The sequence below is a fragment of the Oncorhynchus keta genome, chromosome 21, assembly GCF_023373465.1.
Source record: "Oncorhynchus keta strain PuntledgeMale-10-30-2019 chromosome 21, Oket_V2, whole genome shotgun sequence".
Classification (NCBI taxonomy): Eukaryota; Metazoa; Chordata; class Actinopteri; order Salmoniformes; family Salmonidae; genus Oncorhynchus; species Oncorhynchus keta.
The window spans coordinates 46,106,954-46,129,296 of NC_068441.1; the positions used below are offsets into that span (position 1 = coordinate 46,106,954).

Below are 22,343 nucleotides of genomic sequence, written 5' to 3' on the forward strand. Positions count from 1 at the left end.
ACAACGCCATACACTGAGAGGACAAAACATTAAGAACAGCTTCCTAATACTGAGTTGCACCCCATTTTGCCCTCAGAACAGCCTCCATTCGTCGGGGAATGGACTCTACAAGGTGTTGAAAGCGTTCCACAGGGATGCTGGCCCATGGTGACTCCAATGCTTCCCACAGTTGTATCAAGTTGGCTGGATGTCCTTTGGGTGGTGGACCATTCTTGATACATTTGGGGAAAAACCCAGCAGCATTGCAGTTCTTGACACAAACCAGTGCGCCTAGGACCTACTACCATACCCCGTTCAAAGGCAGTTAAATATTTTTTTCTTCCCCTTCACCCTCTGTATGGCACACACATACACAATCCATGTCTCAATTGTCTCAAGGCTTAAAAATCCTTCTTTAACCTGTCTCCTCTCCTTCATCTACGCTGATTGAAGTGGATTTAACAGGTGACATCAATAAGGGATCATAGCTTTCACCTGGATTCGCCTGGTCAGTCTGTCATGGAAAGAGTATGTCCTTAATATTTTGTACATCCCGGCAAACATCCACAGATTGGCAAAAAGCTGTGAAAAAATGTCAATCCATAAGCTTTTCAATACTGTTTACAACGTAGGGTCCGCTTCCCACACCTCTCTGATACAGACGGGTTGGGTTAAATGCGGAAAACATATTTCGGTTGAATGAATTCAGCTGTGCAACTGACTAGGTTTTCCATTTCCCATTTCCCTTACCAAATTGAACCCTATTCCCTAGATAGTGCATTACTTTTGATCAGGGCCCATTTGGGACACAGACAGGGTCATTCTCACTAAGAGAATTATAAAGCTACTTGGCAGACAGACAGTAAGTGTGTTCTGTAGCCTACACAATACACTTGTTGAGAATGGACAAAATTCCACAAGATTCAGAAGACAAAACGAATAGCAAAACAAAAAGGATGTGTCTAAATGAGTTGACATTGAGCAACAGCCACAGCAGATGGGACGCTTGCTTCTATTGAATCAATATACTCCCTATGGGTCGGGGGGAACCAAAGCCTCTGTTTATATAGAGCTCCACTTCCATTCTCAGTCAATTGGCATTTCCTTCCTGGACCAGGAGTACAATACAATCTCAGACCTAGACTCCTAGAATCTGTAGAACTAGTGAGGCCCAATAAAATATTGTCTGGTAGCCAGCGGCGTGATTTCCCTCAAGACCGTGTGAGCTGAAATAGCCGAGAGTGGCGAGAGCAGCAACAGCATAACCGCTACAGGTTGGTGCAGCGGCGGTGAGGAGAGACAGCTGCCCCATGGCCCCCTGGGATACGCAGTCAGCCCAGTTCTATCTGGCTCAGGTGCGGTGGTCCCACAGCATGCTCCACCCCCCTCGGAACAGCTGCTTCAGGACCAGCTCACCACTTAGTTTACTACCCAGGTGCCCCATCTCCACGCCACCCCTTACCCAGTCACCCCCACACTAGACCCTCCGCCACCACAGCCACCTGAGACCACTCACATGCCCCTTATTCTCCACAGACACCAACACTCTAGAGGCTGATGGGGATTCTTTCCAAATGCACCCTTCGTGGCCTGGGAGGCCTGGAGTGGTTTAGCTGTTAGCGTTGCTGCCTTCAGAGCACATATCGGTGTGTGTTGGAATCTGTCCCACTTCTAACACAGAGCTTTTGACTTTCCTGCCTCTCTCCAATATAGAATAAGTATGTTAGGAGGGGGACTGCCCCCTTCCTTTTGTCCTACCTTCGTCCTACCGTCCTACCTCCTGTCCTCCCTTCCTTCATACTAGACGCAGAGACATGAAAATGGTATCCACAAGTTCATCTGACTCTGGGGAAGGAGATAAAGGGCTTCATCTGACACTGGGGAAGGAGATAAAGGACTTCATCTGACTCTGGGGCAGGAGATAAAGGGCTTCATCAGACTCTGGGGAAGGAGATAAAGAGCTTCATCTGACTCTGGGGAAGGAGATAAAGGGCTTCATCTGACCCTGGGGAAGGAGTTAAAGGGCTTATTCTGACCCTGGGGAAGGAGATAAAGGGCTTCATCTGACTCTGGGGAAGGAGATAAAGGGCTTCATCTGACTCTGGGGAAGGAGATAAAGGGCTTCATCTGACTCTGGGGAAGGAGATAAAGGGCTTCATCTGACCCTGGGGAAGGAGATAAAGGGCTTCATCTGACTCTGGGGGAGGAGATAAAGGGCTTCATCTGACTCTGGGGAAGGAGATAAAAGGACTTAATTGCCCAAATCCCAAAGTATCCCTTTAAGTGGTGTGTCATGTAGGGTGTAGGCAGCTTAAGAGGATCTACAGAGGACAGGCACAGCCTTTTCCTGGTTTTGGATGGGGAGAAATAGGAAGTAGGAAAGGAGAAGGGAGAAGAACGGGTTAAAGAAAGGAGAGATAGTGGACGACCTAGCAGGGTAACGAGAAAAACGAGGAGGGTAGGTACAGCTGAAGAAAGGAGGATATACGGAAATAGGAGAGAAGGAGAGAAGAAAAAGGAGGGAAGGTACCTGTGGCTGAGGAAAAAATAGAGAAGGAGAGAAGAAGAAAGGAGGGAAGGTACCTGTTGCTGAGGAAAAAATAGAGAAGGAGAGAAGAAGAAAGGAGAGAAGGTATCTTTTGCTGAGGAGAAAATAGAGAAGGAGAGAAGAAGAAAGGAGGGAAGGTACCTGTTGCTGAGGAAAAAATAGAGAAGGAGAGAAGAAGAAAGGAGAGAAGGTATCTGTTGCTGAGGAGAAAATAGAGAAGGAGAGAAGAAGAAAGGAGGGAAGGTACCTGTTGCTGAGGAAAAAATAGAGAAGGAGAGAAGAAGAAAGGAGAGAAGGTATCTGTTGCTGAGGAGAAAATAGAGAAGGAGAGAAGAAGAAAGGAGGGAAGGTACCTGTTGCTGAGGAGAAAATAGAGAAGGAGAGAAGAAGAAAGGAGGGAAGGTACCTGTTGCTGAGGAGAAAATAGAGAAGGAGAGAAGAAGAAAGGAGGGAAGGTACCTGTTGCTGAAGAGAAAATAGAGAAGGAGAGAAGAAGAAAGGAGGGAAGGTACCTGTTGCTGAGGAGAAAATAGAGAAGGAGAGAAGAAGAAAGGAGGGAAGGTACCTGTTGCTGAGGAGAAAATAGAGAAGGAGAGAAGAAGAAAGGAGGGAAGGTACCTGTTGCTGAGGAGAAAATAGAGAAGGAGAGAAGAAGAAAGGAGGGAAGGTACCTGTTGCTGAGGAGAAAATAGAGGAGAGAAGAACAAAGGAGGGAAGGTACCTGTTGCTGAGGAGAAAATAGAGAAGGAGAGAAGAAGAAAGGAGGGAAGGTACCTGTTGCTGAGGAGAAAATAGAGAAGGAGAGAAGAAGAAAGGAGGGAAGGTACCTGTTGCTGAGGAGAAAATAGAGAAGGAGAGAAGAAGACAGGAGGGAAGATACCTGTTGCTGAGGAGAAGAGAGAATAGCAGACTTTGATTTACTACAGCAGTAATTATCTGGAAGAAAGAATAAGAAAAAGCTGAAATAGCTGGGGGTATAAATTACTGTAGGATTGAAGCGATAATATAGATACACACGGCGAGGCATGACTTAACGTGACCACAATCCGGAGTGGGGTACAGCCATAGGGTACACCCAATACTTCCATGTTAAATTGCCTACTTTACTCATAACCCGACAACGTCACAATTATCAGCCAAAGAGCCTGACTTTCTTCAGCTAGCTAGCTAACCCTGCTTTTATAGCTAAGATGCCAAAAAGCTGTTGCGTACTGTTTTGTTTGAACAACAGTAGGAGAAAACACCACCAAATTAGGTTTTATGAACTGGCTACTTTGAGCCATTTGGTAGGGAGGATGGTGTTGATGTGAGCCATGACCTGCCTTTCAAAGCATTTCATGGCTGTAGATGTGAGTGCTACGAGGCGATAAGTCATTTAGACAGGTTACCTTAGCGTTCTTGGGCACAGGGACCAAGGTGGTCTGCTTGAAGCATGTAGGTCAGGGTTCCCCAAGTGGCAGTGATTTGTATTTGGCTCCCCAAATTGTTGGACATAAAAGACATCAGCAAATCATCTCCAAGTGATTTTAATTTTTTTTATCTGTTCCAAAGTATTCTCACACCTAGTAGAGAGATAATATGTGATCGTATATAAATGTAAGCAAGCAAGGTCTGAAATTATAATATTTTTGTCAATTATTATATCTGTTTAGGCTTCTTAAGGTCAATTATGGTCCAGCCCCCTGACCATCCACACAATAAAAAATCAGCTCGCGGCTGAATCTAGTTGATGATCCCTGATGTAGGTATTACAGACTGGGTCAGGGAGAGATTGAAAATATTAGTGAAGTCACTAGACGGCAGCGCATGCTCAGAGTACGTATCCTGGTAATCCCTTTGGCCCTGAGACCTGTTTAAAGGTCTTACATCGGCTACGGAGAGCATGATCACACAGTTGTCCGAAACAGCTCTCATGCATGGTTCAGTGTTGCTTGCCTCGAAGGCGAGCATAGAAGGCATTTAGCTCATCTGGTATGCTCGTGGTCCCTGGGCAGCTTGGGGCTGGGTTTCCCTTTTGTAATCCGTGATAGTGTGCAAGCCCTGCTGTCACAGCCGACAAGCATCAGAGCCAGTGTAGTAGGATTCAATCTTAGTCCTGCTTTGCCTTAGTGATGCTTTGCCTGTGTGATGGTTTGTTGGCGGACGTAGTGGGAATTCTTATAAGCATCCGGATTGGTGTCCCGCTCTTTGAAAGCGGCAGCTCTAGCCTTTAGTTGAGTACGAATGTTGCCCGTAATCCATGGCTTCTGGTTGGGATATGTATGTACAGTTAATGTGGGGAAGACAATATCGATGCACTTAATGAAGCCGTTGACAAACGTGGTAAACTCATTAATGCATTCGGATAAATCCTGCAACGTATTCCAGTGTGCGCTAGCAAAACATTCCTGTAGCTTAGCAAGAGCTTCATCTGACCACTTCAGTATTGAGCGCGTCACTGGTACTTCCTGTTGGAGTTTTTGCTTGTAAGCAGGAATCAGGAGGACAGAGTTATGGTGAGATTTCCCAAATGGAGGGTGAGGGAGAGCTTTGTATGCATTTCTGTGTGTGGAGTAAAAGTGATCTAGAGTTGTTTTGCCTCTAGTTGCACACAAGACGTTGCTGGTAGAAATGAGGGAAAATAGATAGATTTTTTCCTGTATTCAAATCAACGACCACTAGGAGCTACGCCTCTGGTTGAGCATTTTCTTGTTTGCTTATAGCCTTATACAGCTCATGGGAGTATCAGGAGTACCCTACGACTGTACCCTACTCGGGGGCATGGTTACGTTAGGCCGCTCCCCACAGATGCTGGCCGAGCGAACACAGATGCTGTACCTCGACTTCTAACGCAATAAAATTGGTTGAGGTGAAAGGAGAGGTGTGTGAAGACATGGGATGGGGAATGGGGAACGGTGGGGGGGCTAGGAGTTTGTAATGCCGTCTTCACGCTCTGTCGACCAGACAGGAACTGACAGGGCTAATGTGTTTCAGCTCAGGTGAATTATTAAAGAGGAGAGAGAGAGGAAAGAAGGCATCATATAACTCTCTCCGAACGTCTGCCCACGGGTATGGATTAACCTGCGCCATGTTTGTGTGTGTTTGTTTGTGTGGGAGCGGAGAGACAGAGAGGTAGGGGAAGGAGGAAGAGAGAAAGACAGAGAGGTAGGAGAGAGGAGGAAGAGAGAGAGAGGTAGGAGAGAGGAGGAAGAGAGAGAGAGGTAGGAGAGAGGAGGAAGAGAGAGAGGTAGGAGAGAGGAGGAAGAGAGAGAGAGGTAGGAGAGAGGAGGAAGAGAGGGAGAAGAAAGAGACAGAGAGGTAGGAGAGAGGAGGAAGAGAGAGAGAGGTAGGAGAGAGGAGGAAGAGAGAGAGGTAGGAGAGAGAAGGAAGAGAGAGAGGGGGAGAGGTAGGGGAAGGAGGAGAGAGAAAGACAGAGAGGTAGGAGAGAGGAGGAAGAGAGGGAGAAGAAAGAGACAGAGAGGTAGGAGAGAGGAGGAAGAGAGAGAGAGGTAGGAGAGAGGAGGAAGAGAGGGAGAAGAAAGAGACAGAGAGGTAGGAGAGAGGAGGAAGAGAGAGAGAGAGGTAGGAGAGAGGAGGAAGAGAGAGAGGTAGGAGAGAGGAGGAAGAGAGAGAGAGGTAGGAGAGAGAAGGAAGAGAGAGAGGGAGAGAGAAGGAAGAGAGAGAGGGGGAGAGGTAGGGGAAGGAGGAGAGAGAGGAGGAAGAGAGAGAGGTAGGAGAGAGGAGGAGGAAGAGAGAGAGTTAGGGGAAGGAGGAGAGAGAGGAAGAAGAGAGGGAGAGGTAGGGGAAGGAGGAGAGAGAGGAGGAAGAGAGAGAGGTAGGAGAGAGGAGGAGGAAGAGAGAGAGAGAGAGTTAGGGGAAGGAGGAGAGAGAGGAAGAAGAGAGGGAGAGGTAGGGGAAGGAGGAGAGAGAGGAGGAGGGAGTGGGGCGAGGAGAGGAAATGTTTGTTCGTGTGTAGTTAAGATGTGTATGTGTATATGAGTGTGTGAGAGAGAAATAGAGAGAAAGAAGGGAGGTGAGAGAAATGGGGAAGGAGGAGGTGTTTGTTCATGGGTGGTAAAGGTGCCTGCCTATGTCTATATATGCATGTGTGTGATTTAGCCAATTATCTAGGCAGAACATTCAGTGCTGCAGGCCTGCAGCAACACCATCCTATTTAGTCCTATTTATTCCTTATACTACAGTTGCAGACGCAAATGTAGTATAATACAAAGCAACATTACTCAAGATACAAACTTCGCAAGGCTAACCACCGTGAATACTAATGTCAGACTGGGGCTTCTAATGAGAGAGAGAAGAGGCATCGTACAACACATGACATGGGAGAGAAAAACACATTAGAGACTGGGATGGAACACTTTTCAACACACCGTTTTAATTCTTCCCAATAGAAACTCAGACAGGAAAAGACTCAGCCCCCACAGATAGGCAGAACAGTTTCCTTCTTAACCCCGACAACCTGCAGACTGTTCCCTGATGTTGCATGGTATGAAAACCCTCTAATCTCTCTTTTCACACTGCGCCGTAAGAAACACCCTGGCTGCCATACTCCAGCAGTTGCTGATGAAGCAGAGAGAGAGAGAGAGGAAAGAGGAGAGGAGAGAGAAAGGGATCGCTGTCGGAATGATGAAATGCCATCGGCTGCGTTAATGAAAAGCCTCTCGTGGTGATGGGGAGATTGCCTTTGGAATGGGCTGCTGATTGGAGAAGCAGCTGCTTGGCGTAGCGAGCAGGTTAATTAAGTATCAAAGGGCTGGGGAAGGCGACACGAGAATGATTAGCCCCTTCCGCCTGGCGACATCGAGGAGTACTGAATCCAATACATAGAGGGAAAAGTAGCAAGGACCTTACATAGAGACAGGTGACATCCAGGGAGAAGGGGACCTTACAGAGGGACAGGTGAATTCCAGGGAGAAGGGGACCTTACAGAGGGACAGGTGACTTCCAGGGAGAAGGGGACCTTACAGAGGGACAGGTGACATCCAGGGAGAAGGGGACCTTACAGAGGGACAGGTGACTTCCAGGGAGAAGGGGACCTTACAGAGGGACAGGTGACTTCCAGGGAGAAGGGGACCTTACAGAGAGACCGGTGACGTCCAGGGAGAAGGGGACCTTACAGAGGGACAGGTGACTTCCAGGGAGAAGGGGACCTTACAGAGGGACAGGTGACTTCCGGGGAGAAGGGGACCTTACAGAGGGACAGGTGAATTCCAGGGAGAAGGGGACCTTACAGAGGGACAGGTGACTTCCAGGGAGAAGGGGACCTTACAGAGGGACAGGAGACGTCCAGGGAGAAGGGGACATTACAGAGAGACAGGTGACTTCCAGGGAGAAGGGGACCTTACAGAGGGACAGGTGACTTCCAGGGAGAAGGGGACCTTACAGAGGGACAGGTGAATTCCAGGGAGAAGGGGACCTTACAGAGAGACAGGTGACTTCCAGGGAGAAGGGGACCTTACAGAGAGACAGGTGACTTCCAGGGAGAAGGGGACCTTACAGAGGGACAGGTGACTTCCAGGGAGAAGGGGACCTTACAGAGGGACAGGTGACTTCCAGGGAGAAGGGGACCTTACAGAGAGACAGGTGACTTCCAGGGAGAAGGGGACCTTACAGAGAGACAGGTGACTTCCAGGGAGAAGGGGACCTTACAGAGGGACAGGTGACTTCCAGGGAGAAGGGGACCTTACAGAGGGACAGGTGACTTCCAGGGAGAAGGGGACCTTACAGAGGGACAGGTGACGTCCAGGGAAAAAGGACTGAAAGAAGGAGGAAGGTAAACAGGGAGACTGGAAAAAGAACCAAGAATGATATGTGGAAAGAAACAAAAGCAGAAATAGATGAGGAAAACCCCAGGGTGAAAAGGTCTTGAGTCAGGCTCTTAACTAGGCAGGCCTGTTAGGCGGCTCTCCTCATTGGCCAGACACTAAGACAGCCCAGGGTCAAACTTCACTGAGGGCTGTCATCTGGGAGACAGATCAGGCATTCCCACATGGTTGACTGGCAATGCTTGGACACTTCTCTGACAACATAGCACAACATTCTCACAGGAAACCTCAGCGGAGACCAGTAGGGAGTAAACAGAATTCGCTATCGACCAACACAGACTGTGTTACATATCTGACAGAGCCATATGTTGACACTCCAGTCTCTGACTTAAGTCTTTCACTGTCCATTGCCATAAAACAACCATCATACAGTAATGTCCAAAAGTATTATTATTGATAAAGATGAGCAAAAAAGGACTGTATGAAATAACACAAATACTGAGCTATGTAGGTACGCTCAATTATACTAATGCAGATGCTCAGAGAAATATATTTAGTTTAACAAGTAATAAAACACAATCTCAAAAAGATAGGGGTCAAAATGATTGGCACCCCTGTTTTCAATACTTTTCAATACCCCACATTGCAACGATAATGGCACTGAGCCTTTTTCTCAAATGTTTTATGAGATTAGAGAACACATTGGAAGGGATTATAGACCATCCCTCCATACAGAATCTTTCCACATTCTTGATATCCTTAGTCTGTACATATGGACTGCCCTCTTCAATTCAAACCAAGTCCTGAGTGGCACAGTGGTCTAAGGCACTGCATCTCAGTGCTTGAGGTGTCACTACAGACACCCTGGAGACAGACAGCCATTTCAAAATGTTGATTTTGTGGTCAATTAACCATTTCTTTATGGATTTTTACATGTGTTAGGGGGTGTTTATGTGTTAGGGGGTGTTTATGTGTTAGGGGGTGTTTATGTGTGCTTGGGGTTGTTTATGTGTTAGGGGGTGTTTATGTGTTAGGGGGTGTTTATGTGTTAGGGGGTGTTTATGTGTTAGGGGGTGTTTATGTGTTAGGGTATTTATGTGTTAGGGTGTTTATGTGTTAGAGGGTTTTTATGTGTTAGAAGTGTTTATGTGTTAGGGGTGTTTATGTGTTAGGGTGTTTATGTGTTAGGGTGTTTATGTGTTAGGGGTGTTTATGTGTTAGGGTGTTTATGTTAGGGGTATGTTTTAGGGGTGTTTATGTGTTAGGGGTGTTTATGTGTTAGGGGTGTTTATGTGTTAGGGGTATGTGTTAGGGTGTTTATGTGTTAGGGGGTATGTGTTAGGGGTGTTTATGTGTTAGGGTGTTTATGTGTTAGGGGTGTTTATGTGTTAGGGTGTTTATGTGTTAGGGGTGTTTATGTGTTAGAAGTGTTTATGTGTTAGGGTGTTTATGTGTTAGGGTGTTTATGTGTTAGGGGTGTTTATGTGTTAGGGTGTTTATGTGTTAGGGGTGTTTATGTGTTAGGGTGTTTATGTGTTAGGGTGTTTATGTGTTAGGGGTGTTTATGTGTTAGGGTGTTTATGTGTGCTTAGGGTGTTTATGTGTTAGGGGTGTTTATGTGTGCTTGGGGTGTTTATGTGTTAGGGGGGGTTTATGTGTGCTTGGGGGGTTTATGTGTTAGGGGGTGTTTATGTGTTAGGGGGTGTTTATGTGTTAGGGGGTGTTTATGTGTGATTAGGGGTGTTTATGTGTTAGGGGGTGTTTATGTGTGCTTGGGGGTGTTTATGTGTTAGGGGGTGTTTATGTGTGCTTGGGGTGTTTATGTGTGCTTGGGGGTGTTTATGTGTTAGGGGGTGTTTATGTGTTAGGGGGTGTTTATGTGTTAGGGGGTGTTTATGTGTTAGGGGGTGTTTATGTGTTAGGGGGTGTTTATGTGTTAGGGGGTGTTTATGTGTTAGGGTGTTTATGTGTTAGGGGGTGTTTATGTGTTAGGGGTGTTTATGTGTTAGGGTGTTTATGTGTTAGGGGTGTTTATGTGTTAGGGGGTGTTTATGTGTTAGGGGGTGTTTATGTGTTAGGGGTGTTTATGTGTTAGGGGTGTTTATGTGTTAGGGTGTTTATGTGTTAGGGGGTGTTTATGTGTGCTTGGGGTTGTTTATGTGTTAGGGGGTGTTTATGTGTTAGGGGTGTTTATGTGTTAGGGTGTTTATGTGCTTAGGGGTGTTTATGTGTTAGGGGTGTTTATGTGTTAGGGGTGTTTATGTGTTAGGGGTGTTTATGTGCTTAGGGTTGTTTATGTGTTAGGGGTGTTTATGTGTTAGGGGTGTTTATGTGTTAGGGGTGTTTATGTGCTTGGGGGTGTTTATGTGTTAGGGGTTGTTTATGTGTTAGGGGGTGTTTATGTGTTAGGGGTGTTTATGTGCTTAGGGGTGTTTATGTGTTAGGGTGTTTATGTGTTAGGGGGTGTTTATGTGTTAGGGGGTGTTTATGTGTTAGGGGGTGTTTATGTGTTAGGGGGTGTTTATGTGTTAGGGTGTGTTTATGTGTTAGGGGGTGTTTATGTGTGCTTGGGGGTGTATATGTGTGCTTGGGGGTGTATATGTGTGCTTGGGGTTGTTTATGTGTTAGGGGGTGTTTATGTGTTAGGGGGTGTTTATGTGTTAGGGGTGTTTATGTGTTAGGGTGTTTATGTGTGCTTGGGGTTGTTTATGTGTTAGGGTGTTTATGTGTTAGGGGTGTTTATGTGTTAGGGGTGTTTATGTGTGCTTAGGGGGTGTTTATGTGTGCTTAGGGTTGTTTATGTGTTAGGGGTGTTTATGTGTTAGGGTGTTTATGTGTTAGGGGTGTTTATGTGTTAGGGTGTTTATGTGTGCTTGGGGTGTTTATGTGTGCTTGGGGTGTTTATGTGTTAGGGTGTTTATGTGTTAGGGTGTTTATGTGTTAGGGGTGTTTATGTGTTAGGGGTGTTTATGTGTTAGGGGTGTTTATGTGTTAGGGGTGTTTATGTGTGCTTAGGGTTGTTTATGTGTTAGGGGTGTTTATGTGTTAGGGGTGTTTATGTGTTAGGGGTGTTTATGTGTGCTTAGGGTTGTTTATGTGTTAGGGTGTTTATGTGTTAGGGGTGTTTATGTGTTAGGGGGTGTTTATGTGTGCTTGGGGGTGTTTATGTGTGCTTGGGGTTGTTTATGTGTTAGGGGGTGTTTATGTGTTAGGGGGTGTTTATGTGTTAGGGGGTGTTTATGTGTTAGGGGGTGTTTATGTGTGCTTGGGGGTGTTTATGTGTTAGGGGGTGTTTATGTGTTAGGGGGTGTTTATGTGTTAGGGGTGTTTATGTGTTAGGGGGTGTTTATGTGTTAGGGGTGTTTATGTGTTAGGGGGTGTTTATGTGTGCTTGGGGTTGTTTATGTGTTAGGGGTGTTTATGTGTTAGGGTGTTTATGTGTTAGGGGTGTTTATGTGTTAGGGGTGTTTATGTGTTAGGGGTGTTTATGTGTTAGGGGTGTTTATGTGTTAGGGTGTTTATGTGTTAGGGGTGTTTATGTGTTAGGGGTGTTTATGTGTGCTTAGGGTTGTTTATGTGTTAGGGGTGTTTATGTGTTAGGGGTGTTTATGTGTTAGGGGGTGTTTATGTGTACTAAGGGGTGTTTATGTGTTAGGGGGTGTTTATGTGTGCTTAGGGGGTGTTTATGTGTTAGGGGGTGTTTATGTGTGCTTGGGGGTGTTTATGTGTGCTTGGGGGTGTTTATGTGTTAGGGGGTTTATGTGTTAGGGGTGTTTATGTGTTAGGGTGTTTATGTGTGCTTAGGGGTGTTTATGTGTGCTTGGGGTGTTTATGTGTTAGGTGGTGTTTATGTGTTAGGGGGTGTTTATGTGTGCTTGGGGGTGTTTATGTGTGCTTGGGGGTGTTTATGTGTGCTTGGGGTTGTTTATGTGTTAGGGTGTTTATGTGTTAGGGGGTGTTTATGTGTACTAAGGGGTGTTTATGTGTTAGGGGGTGTTTATGTGTTAGGGGGTGTTTATGTGTGCTTGGGGGTGTTTATGTGTGCTTGGGGGTGTTTATGTGTTAGGGGGTGTTTATGTGTACTAAGGGGTGTTTATGTGTTAGGGGGTGTTTATGTGTTAGGGGGTGTTTATGTGTTAGGGGGTGTTTATGTGTGCTTGGGGGTGTTTATGTGTGCTTGGGGGTGTTTATGTGTTAGGGGGTGTTTATGTGTTAGGGGGTGTTTATGTGTGCTTGGGGGTGTTTATGTGTGCTTGGGGTTGTTTATGTGTTAGGGGGTGTTTATGTGTTAGGGGGTGTTTATGTGTGCTTGGGGGTGTTTATGTGTGCTTGGGGGTGTTTATGTGTTAGGGGGTGTTTATGTGTACTAAGGGGTGTTTATGTGTTAGGGGGTGTTTATGTGTGCTTGGGGTTGTTTATGTGTTAGGGGGTGTTTATGTGTTAGGGGGTGTTTATGTGTTAGGGGTGTTTATGTGTTAGGGGGTGTTTATGTGTTAGGGGGTGTGTATGTGTGTTAGGGGGTGTTTATGTGTTAGGGGGTGTTTATGTGTGCTTGGGGGTGTTTATGTGTGCTTGGGGTGTTTATGTGTGCTTGGGGGTGTTTATGTGTTAGGGGGTGTTTATGTGTACTAAGGGGTGTTTATGTGTGCTTGGGGTGTTTATGTGTGCTTGGGGTTGTTTATGTGTTAGGGGGTGTTTATGTGTTAGGGGTGTTTATGTGTGCTTGGGGTGTTTATGTGTGCTTGGGGTGTTTATGTGTGCTTGGGGGTGTTTATGTGTTAGGGGGTGTTTATGTGTACTAAGGGGTGTTTATGTGTGCTTGGGGTGTTTATGTGTGCTTGGGGTTGTTTATGTGTGCTTGGGGTGTTTATGTGTGCTTGGGGTGTTTATGTGTGCTTGGGGTTGTTTATGTGTTAGGGGGTGTTTATGTGTGTTAGGGGGTGTTTATGTGTGCTAAGGGGTGTTTATGTGTGCTTGGGGTGTTTATGTGTGCTTGGGGTTGTTTATGTGTGCTAAGGAGTGTTTATGTGTGCTAAGGGGTGTTTATGTGTGCTAAGGGGTGTTTATGTGTGCTAAGGGGTGTTTATGTGTAATTGGGGGTTTTATGTGTGCTTGGGGTGTTTATGTGTGCTTGGGGGTTTTATGTGTGCTTGTGGGTTTTATGTGTGCTTGGTTTTTTATGTGTGCTTGGGGGTGTTTATGTGTGCTAAGGGGTGTTTATGTGTGCTGTTTTTTATGTGTGCTTGGGGATGTTTATGTGTGCTTGGGGGTGTTTATGTGTGCTTGGGGTTGTTTATGTGTTAGGGGGTGTTTATGTGTGCTTGGGGATATTTATGTGTGCTTGGGGTGTTTATGTGTGCTGTTTTTTATGTGTGCTTGGGGATGTTTATGTGTGCTTGGGGGTGTTTATGTGTGCTTGGGGTTGTTTATGTGTTAGGGGGTGTTTATGTGTTAGGGGGTGTTTATGTGTTAGGGGGTGTTTATGTGTGTTAGGGGGTGTTTATGTGTTAGGGGTGTTTATGTGTGCTAAGGGGTGTTTATGTGTGCTTGGGGTTGTTTATGTGTGCTAAGGGGTGTTTATGTGTGCTTGGGGTTGTTTATGTGTGCTCAGGGGTGTTTATGTGTGCTTGGGGTTGTTTATGTGTGCTTAGGGGTGTTTATGTGTGCTAATGGGTGTTTATGTGTGCTAAGGGGTGTTTGTGTGCTAAGGTGTGTTTATGTGTGCTTGGGGTTGTTTATGTATGCTATGGGGTGTATATGTGTGCTTGGGGTTGTTTATGTGTGCTAAGGGGTGTTTATGTGTGCTTGGGGTGTTTATGTGTGCTTGGGGTTGTTTATGTGTGCTAAGGGGTGTTTATGTGTGCTTGGGGTGTTTATGTGTGCTTGGGGTTGTTTATGTGTGCTAAGGGGTGTTTATGTGTGCTTGGGGTGTTTATGTGTGCTAAGGGGTGTTTATGTGTGCTTGGGGTGTTTATGTGTGCTTGGGATTTTTATGTGTGCTAAGGGGTGTTTATGTGTGCTAAGGGGTGTTTATGTGTGCTAAGGGGTGTTTATGTGTGCTAAGGGGTGTTTATGTGTAATTGGGGGTTTTATGTGTGCTTGGGGTGTTTATGTGTGCTTGGGGGTTTTATGTGTGCTTGTGGGTTTTATGTGTGCTTGGTTTTTTATGTGTGCTTGGGGGTGTTTATGTGTGCTAAGGGGTGTTTATGTGTGCTTGGGAGTGTTATGTGTGTTAGGGGGTGTTTAGGTGTGCTTGGGGGTATTTATGTGTGCTTGGGGATGTTTATGTGTGCTAAGGGGTGTTTATGTGTGCTAAGGGGTGTTTATGTGTGCTAAGGGGTGTTTATGTGTAATTGGGGGTTTTATGTGTGCTTGGGGTGTTTATGTGTGCTTGGGGGTTTTATGTGTGCTTGTGGGTTTTATGTGTGCTTGGTTTTTTATGTGTGCTTGGGGGTGTTTATGTGTGCTAAGGGGTGTTTATGTGTGCTTGGGAGTGTTATGTGTGTTAGGGGGTGTTTAGGTGTGCTTGGGGGTATTTATGTGTGCTTGGGGATGTTTATGTGTGCTTGGGGGTGTTTATGTGTGCTAAGGGGTGTTTATGTGTGCTTGGGGGTGTTTATGTGTTAGGGGTGTTTATGTGTGTTAGGGGGTGTTTATGTGTGCTAAGGGGTGTTTATGTGTGCTTGGGGTTGTTTATGTGTGCTAAGGGGTGTTTATGTGTGCTTGGGGTTGTTTATGTGTGCTCAGGGGTGTTTATGTGTGCTCAGGGATGTTAATGTGTGCTTGGGGTTGTTTATGTGTGCTTAGGGGTGTTTATGTGTGCTAATGGGTGTTTATGTGTGCTAAGGGGTGTTTATGTGTGCTAAGGTGTGTTTATGTGTGCTTGGGGTTGTTTATGTATGCTATGAGGTGTTTATGTGTGCTTGGGGTTGTTTATGTGTGCTTGGGGTTGTTTATGTGTGCTAAGGGGTGTTTATGTGTGCTTGGGGTTGTTTATGTGTGCTAAGGGGTGTTTATGTGTGCTTGGGGTGTTTATGTGTGCTTGGGGTTTTTATGTGTGCTTGGGGGTTTTATGTGTGCTTGGGTGTATTTATGTGTGCTTGGGGGTGTTTATGTGTGCCTGGGGATGTTTATGTGTGCTTGGGGGTTTTATGTGTGCTTGGGGGTTTTATGTGTGCTTGGGGAGTTTATGTGTGCTTGGGGGTGTTTATGTGTGCTTGGGGGTGTTTATGTGTGCTTAGGGGTTTTATGTGTGCTTGGGGGTTGTATGTGTGCTTGGGTGTATTTATGTGTGCTTGGGGGTGTTTATGTGTGCTTGGGGATGTTTATGTGTGCTTGGGGGTTTTATGTGTGCTTGGGGGTTTTATGTGTGCTTGGGGAGTTTATGTGTGCTTGGGGGTGTTTATGTGTGCTTGGGGGTTTTATGTGTGCTTAGGGGTTTTATGTGTGCTTGGGGGTTGTATGTGTGCTTGGGGAGTTTACGTGTGCTTGGGGAGTTTATGTGTTAGGGGTGTTTATGTGTGCTTGGGGGTTTTATGTGTGCTTAGGGGTTGTTTATGTGTGCTTGGGGTTGTTTATGTGTGCTAAGGGGTGTTTATGTGTGCTTGGGGTGTTTATGTGTGCTAAGGGGTGTTTATGTGTGCTTGGGGTGTTTATGTGTGCTTGGGGATTTTATGTGTGCTTGGGGGTGTTTATGTGTGCTTGGGGTTTTTATGTGTGCTTGGGGGTTTTATGTGTGCTTGGGGGTATTTATGTGTGCTTGGGGGTGTTTATGTGTGCTTAGGGGTTTTATGTGTGCTTGGGGGTTTATGTGTGCTTGGGGAGTTTATGTGTGCTTGGGGAGTTTATGTGTTAGGGGTGTTTATGTGTGCTTGGGGGTTTTATGTGTGCTTAGGGGTTTTATGTGTGCTTGGGGAGTTTATGTGTGCTTGGGGAGTTTATGTGTGCTTGGGGAGTTTATGTGTTAGGGGGTGTTTATGTGTGCTTGGGGGTTTTATGTGTGCTTGGGGAGTTTATGTGTGCTTGGGGGTGTTTATGTGCGCTTGTTTGTTTGTTTGTTTTTAGGTGTGCTAAGGAGTGTTTATGTGTGCTAAGTGGTGTTTATGTGTGCTTGGGGTGTTTATGTGTGCTAAGGGGTGTTTATGTGTGCTTGGGGTGTTTATGTGTGCTTGGGGTGTTTATGTGTGCTTGGGGGTGTTTATGTGTGCTTGGGGTTTTTATGTGTGCTTGGGGGTGTTTATGTGTGCTTGGGGATGTTTATGTGTGCTTGGGGGTTTTATGTGTGCTTGGGGATGTTTATGTGTGCTTGGGGGTTTTATGTGTGCTTGGGGGTTTTATGTGTGCTTGGGGGTGTTTATGTGTGCTTGGGGGTTTTATGTGTGCTTGGGGGTTTTATGTGTGCTTGGGGGTTTTATGTGTGCTTGGGGAGTTTATGTGTTAGGGGGTGTTTATGTGTGCTTGGGGTGTTTATGTGTGCTTGGGGTTTTGTGTTGTGTGCCTGGCTGATCAGTGATCAGTGCTGTGGTACCTGCTATTTTACAGGTTTGACTGACCAGTGCTGTGTTGCAGGTTTGACTGACCAGTGCTGTGTTACAAGTTTGACTGACCAGTGCTGTGTTGCAGGTTTGAGTGACCAGTGCTGTGTTGCAGGTTTGACTGACCAGTGCTGTGTTACAAGTTTGACTGTCCAGTGCTGTGTTGCAGATTTGACAGACCAGTGCTGTGTTGCAGATTTGACTGACCAGTGCTGTGTTGCAGGTTTGACTGACCAGTGCTGTGTTACAGGTTTGACTGACCAGTGCTGTGTTGCAGGTTTGGCTGACCAGTGCTGTGTTGCAGGTTTGGCTGACCAGTGCTGTGTTGCAGGTTTGACTGACCAGTGCTGTGTTGCAGGTTTGGCTCACCAGTGCTGTGTTGCAGGTTTGACTGACCAGTGCTGTGTTGCAGGTTTGACTGACCAGTGCTGTGTTGCAGGTTTGGCTGACCAGTGCTGTGTTGCAGGTTTGACTGACCAGTGCTGTAACGGCACCTTACCTTGACAGGTTTCTTCTTCTTTTTGTCTTCCTCCTCATTGTCTGCCTCCTCCTCGTGCTCCTTGCTGCCCTGGGGGAGACTGGAGTAGTTGGCCAGGCTACTGATCATGGTTGATACCATGGGACTAGTCTCCATCTCCTCCTGCAGAGTGCATTGACACACACAGGATAACATGGAAAATGGTCAATTACATATTATACACTGGGTGGTTCGAGCCCTAAATGCTGATTGGCTGACAACCATGCTATATCAGACCTTATACAAAGGGTATGACAAAACATGTATTTGTACTGCTCTAATTACATTGGTAACCAGTTTATAATAGCAATAAGGCACCTCGGGGGTTTGTGGTATATGGCCTATATACCACGGCTAAGGACTGTATCCAAGCACTCTGCGTTGCATCGTGCTTAAGGACAGCCCTTAGCCGTGGCATATTACCCATATACCACAGCCCCTTATTGCTTAAATAAAACACTACTGTAGCAGGCAATGTAGTGAGCATATTGATGCATAATGGATTCCTTTACATATCTGAGGTGGTGCAACATAATGTCAAATCAAATCAAATGTTATTTGTCACTTGCGCCAAATACAACCGTGAAATACTTACTTTACAATCCCTTAACCAACAATGCAGGAGTTAAGAAAATAGAGTTAAGAAAATATTTACAAAAGTAACACTTAAGGAGGCTATATACAGGGTGTACCGGTACCGAGTCAATGTGTGGGGTTACAGGTCAGTCGAGGTACCTGAGGTCATTTGTACATGTAGGTAGGGGTAAAGTGACTATGCATAGACGATAAACAGTGAATAGCAGCAGCGTAAAAACAAATGGGAGTGGGGGGGGTCAATGCAAACAGTCCGGGTTTATTAATTATTCAGCAGTCTTATGGCTTGGGGGTAGAAGCTGTTATGGAGCCTTTTGGACCTAGACTTGGTGTACCGGCACCACTTGCCATGCGGTAGCAGAGAGAACAGTCTATAAGTTGGGTGACTGGAGTCTTTGACAATTTTTGGGGCCTTTCACCGCTGAGTATAGAGGTCCTGGAGGGCAGGAAGCTTGGCCCCAGTGATGTACTGTGCCGTACGCACCACCCTCTCTATCGCCTTACAGTCAGTTGCCATATCAGGTCGGTGATGCAACCAGTCAGGATGCTCTCGATGGTGCAGCTGTACAACGTTTTGATGATCTGGGGACCCAAGCCACATTTTGTCCGTCTCCTGAGGGGGAATAGGTTTTGTCGTGCCCTCTTCACCACTGTCCTGGTGTATTTGGACCATGATAGTTGTTGGTGATGTGGACACCAAGGAACTTAACTCTACGATCCGCTCCACAACAGCCCCGTCGATGTGAATGGGTGTGTTTGGCCCTCCTTCCTAGCACTAGGAACTCTGGACACGCTCCTCTACAGCCCCGTCGATGTGAATGGGTGTGTTTGGCCCTCCTTCCTAGCACTAGGAACTCTGGACACGCTCCTCTACAGCCCCGTCGATGTGAATGGGTGTGTTTGGCTCTCCTTCCTAGCACTAGGAACTCTGGACACGCTCCTCTACAGCCCCGTCGATGTGAATGGGGGGCTTGTTCAAGTGTAAGATATAAAATGTACACTATGAATACAAACTACATATCACAGTAACAAATCACCAGTAACAACTGAGAGTCCCTTTGAGAGGGAAAAAAATAATAGACTTGGCATTTCTGAAGCAGTTTGGAAATGTGCTTCTATTCACCTGAAGTTTTCACTTGTCCTTCAAACAGTAATGACCCTCATTAATCAATGTCAGGGCCCTTATTCAATCACTCTCTGAACCGTGTGTGTGTGTGTGTGTGTGTAACTGCCTACAAATTGTAGTCTCACAGGCAGGACCATCCTCTGTTCATCATAGGTTTGATTTGTGTTGCACATGCACAAATAAATGTGTGTGTATGTGTGCGTGTGTATGTGTGCGTGTGTTTGTCTGTGTCTGTGTGTGTTTTTTTATGTGTATGTGTGCGTGTGTCTGTCTGTGCCTCTGTGTGTGTGTGTGTGTGTGTGTTTTTTATGTATATGTGTGCGTGTGTCTGTCTGTGTGTGTGTGTGTGTGTGTGTGTGTGTGTGTGTGTGTGTGTGTGTGTGTGTGTGTGTGTGTGTGTGTGTGTGTGTGTGTGTGTGTGTGTGTGTGTGTGTGTGTGTGTGTGTGTGTGTGTGTGTGTGTGTGTGTGTGTGTGTGTGTGTGTGTGTGTGTGTGTGTACATACCTCAAACAGAGCCATATGTTTGCCATCGTATTTCTGGCTCTTCTCCGTAGCATCACTGCTGTTGATGAAAGGACTACTCTCCTTGGGGTTCCCATCACCTAGAAGAAGAAACGCAAAGACTTCGTCAGATGGGTTCAAATACAATGCATCCCTGTTACATTTACATTTAAGTCATTTAGCAGACGCTCTTATCCAGAGCGACTTACAAATTGGTGCATTCACCTTATGACATCCAGTGGAACAGTCACTTTACAATAGTGCATCTAAATCTTAAAGGGGGGTGAGAAGGATTACTTATCCTATCCTAGGTATTCCTTAAAGAGGTGGGGATTCAGGTGTCTGTTCTATTCAATACCTAAGATGCACAATGCTAATTTTTCTCCACTGTGTCTTTATGAATAAACAGAACCGTTGGCTCTCGGAGCTTAATTTCCTTAACAAGTGACCCTGAACCGCCAACTAATGTGTTGCCATGCTTTGGGTCTGCAAGGCTTCCAGCGAGGTTGATAGCCCGAGTTAAGTGCTCACTTAAAAAATAAAAAAAAACACAAAGTCCACAAAGTTTCACACTCGTTTGCCTGTCAGTTGAAACTATATTCATTTCAAAACCAGGGCGAAAACATTGTGCTGTCGCCAGGTCCGCATTAGTAACACTTGAAAATCCCTCTGTTTACAATACTAAGGCACAGACAGAGTCTATATCTGCCTTCTCTCCCCCTCCAGTCCTTCTCTAAGATGGCAGATAGCGCCCTCTCTCGCCTGGGGTCATGTCTTTTAGTGAGGCCGAGGCAGCCATGTGCGCTGACGGTAGGGCATTACTAACTGCATGCCCTCTCTGTACTCTTCTCTCTCTATGGGGTAGAGAAGGAGAGAGGGATTTCTGAGAGAAGAAGTGAGAGGGTTATGAGAGAAGGAGAGATGGGGTTATGAGAGAAGGAGAGATGGGGTTATGAGAGAAGGAGAGATGGGATTATGAGAGAAGGAGAGAGAGGGTTATGAGAGGAGAGATGGGCTTATGAGAGAAGAGATGGGGTTATGAGAGAAGGAGAGATGGGGTTATGAGAGAAGGAGAGATGGGGTTATGAGAGAAGGAGAGGGAGGGTTATGAGAGAAGGAGAGATGGGGTTATGAGAGAAGGAGAGATGGGGTTATGAGAGAAGGAGAGAGAGGGTTATGAGAGAAGGAGAGAGGGTGTTATGAGAGGAGAGATGGGGTTATGAGAGGAGAGATGGGGTTATGAGAGAAGAGATGGGGTTATGAGAGAAGGAGAGATGGGGTTATGAGAGAAGGAGAGATGGGGTTATGAGAGAAGGAGAGAGAGGGTTATGAGAGAAGGAGAGATGGGGTTATGAGAGAAGGAGATATGGGGTTATGAGAGAAGGAGAAAGGGTGTTATGAGAGGAGAGAGGATGTTATGACAGAGAGAGAGGGGGGTTATGAGAGAAGGAGAGATGGGGTTATGAGAGAAGGAGAGAGAGGGTTATGAGAGAAGGAGAGATGGGGTTATGAGAGAAGGAGAGATGGGGTTATGAGAGAAGGAGAAAGGGTGTTATGAGAGGAGAGAGGATGTTATGACAGAGAGAGAGGGGGGTTATGAGAGAAGGAGAGATGGGGTTATGAGACAAGCAGAGGGGGTTATGAGAGAAGGAGAGAGGGTGTTATGAGAGAAGGAGAGATGGGGTTATGAGAGAAGGAGAGATGGGGTTATGAGAGAAGGAGAGATGGGGTTATGAGAGAAGGAGAGAGGGTGTTATGAGAGAAGGAGAGAGGGTGTTATGAGAGAAGGAGAGATGGGGTTATGAGAGAAGGAGAGATGGGGTTATGAGAGAAGGAGAGATGGGGTTATGAGAGAAGGAGAGATGGGGTTATGAGAGAAGGAGAGAGAGGGTTATGAGAGAAGGAGAGATGGGGTTATGAGAGAAGGAGAGATGGGGTTATGAGAGAAGAGATGGGGTTATGAGAGAAGGAGAGATGGGGTTATGAGAGAAGGAGAGATGGGGTTATGAGAGAAGGAGAGATGGGGTTATGAGAGAAGGAGAGATGGGGTTATGAGAGAAGGAGAGAGAGGGTTATGAGAGAAGGAGAGATGGGGTTATGAGAGAAGGAGAAAGGGTGTTATGAGAGGAGAGAGGATGTTATGAGAGAAGGAGAGACGGTGTTATGAGAGAAGGAGAGACGGTGTTATGAGAGAAGGAGAGAGGGTGTTATGAGAGAAGGAGAGACGGTGTTATGAGAGAAGGAGAGATGGGGTTATGAGAGAAGGAGAAAGGGTGTTATGAGAGGAGAGAGGATGTTATGAGAGAAGGAGAGATGGGGTTATGAGAGAAGGAGAGACGGTGTTATGAGAGAAGGAGAGACGGTGTTATGAGAGAAAGAGAGATGGGGTTATGAGAGAAGGAGAGATGGGGTTATGAGAGAAGGAGAGATGGGGTTATGAGAGAAGGAGAGAGGGGGTTATGAGAGAAGGAGAGACGGTGTTATGAGAGAAGGAGAGAGGGTGTTATGAGAGGAGAGAGGATGTTATGACAGAGAGAGAGAGGGGGGTTATGAGAGAAGGAGAGATGGGGTTATGAGAGAAGGAGAGATGGGGTTATGAGAGAAGGAGAGAGAGGGTTATGAGAGAAGGAGAGATGGGGTTATGAGAGAAGGAGAGATGGGGTTATGAGAGAAGGAGAGACGGTGTTATGAGAGAAGGAGAGATGGGGTTATGAGAGAAGGAGAGAGAGGGTTATGAGAGAAGGAGAGATGGGGTTATGAGAGAAGGAGAGAGGGGGTTATG

At 46.2% G+C, this 22,343-nt stretch overlaps 1 protein-coding gene and 1 long non-coding RNA gene across 2 annotated transcripts in view; one reads left to right on the forward strand and one right to left on the reverse strand.

Moving 5' to 3' along the window:
* Positions 1–22,343, reverse strand: part of LOC118399720 (solute carrier family 12 member 5-like) — a 355,313-nt gene that overhangs the window by 120,451 nt on the left and 212,519 nt on the right. Inside the window, exons 2-3 of the mRNA XM_052474033.1 lie at positions 19,565–19,662; positions 17,323–17,463 (exon numbers count right to left, since the gene is read on the reverse strand). Of these exons, the coding sequence (XP_052329993.1) occupies positions 17,323–17,463; positions 19,565–19,662 (239 nt within the window). The remainder of the gene's footprint in view (positions 1–17,322; positions 17,464–19,564; positions 19,663–22,343) is intronic.
* LOC127910394 (uncharacterized) lies at positions 2,038–3,955 on the forward strand. Its single transcript, XR_008074649.1, has 3 exons — positions 2,038–2,982; positions 3,036–3,194; positions 3,245–3,955. It is a non-coding gene; the product is annotated as an uncharacterized LOC127910394 (long non-coding RNA).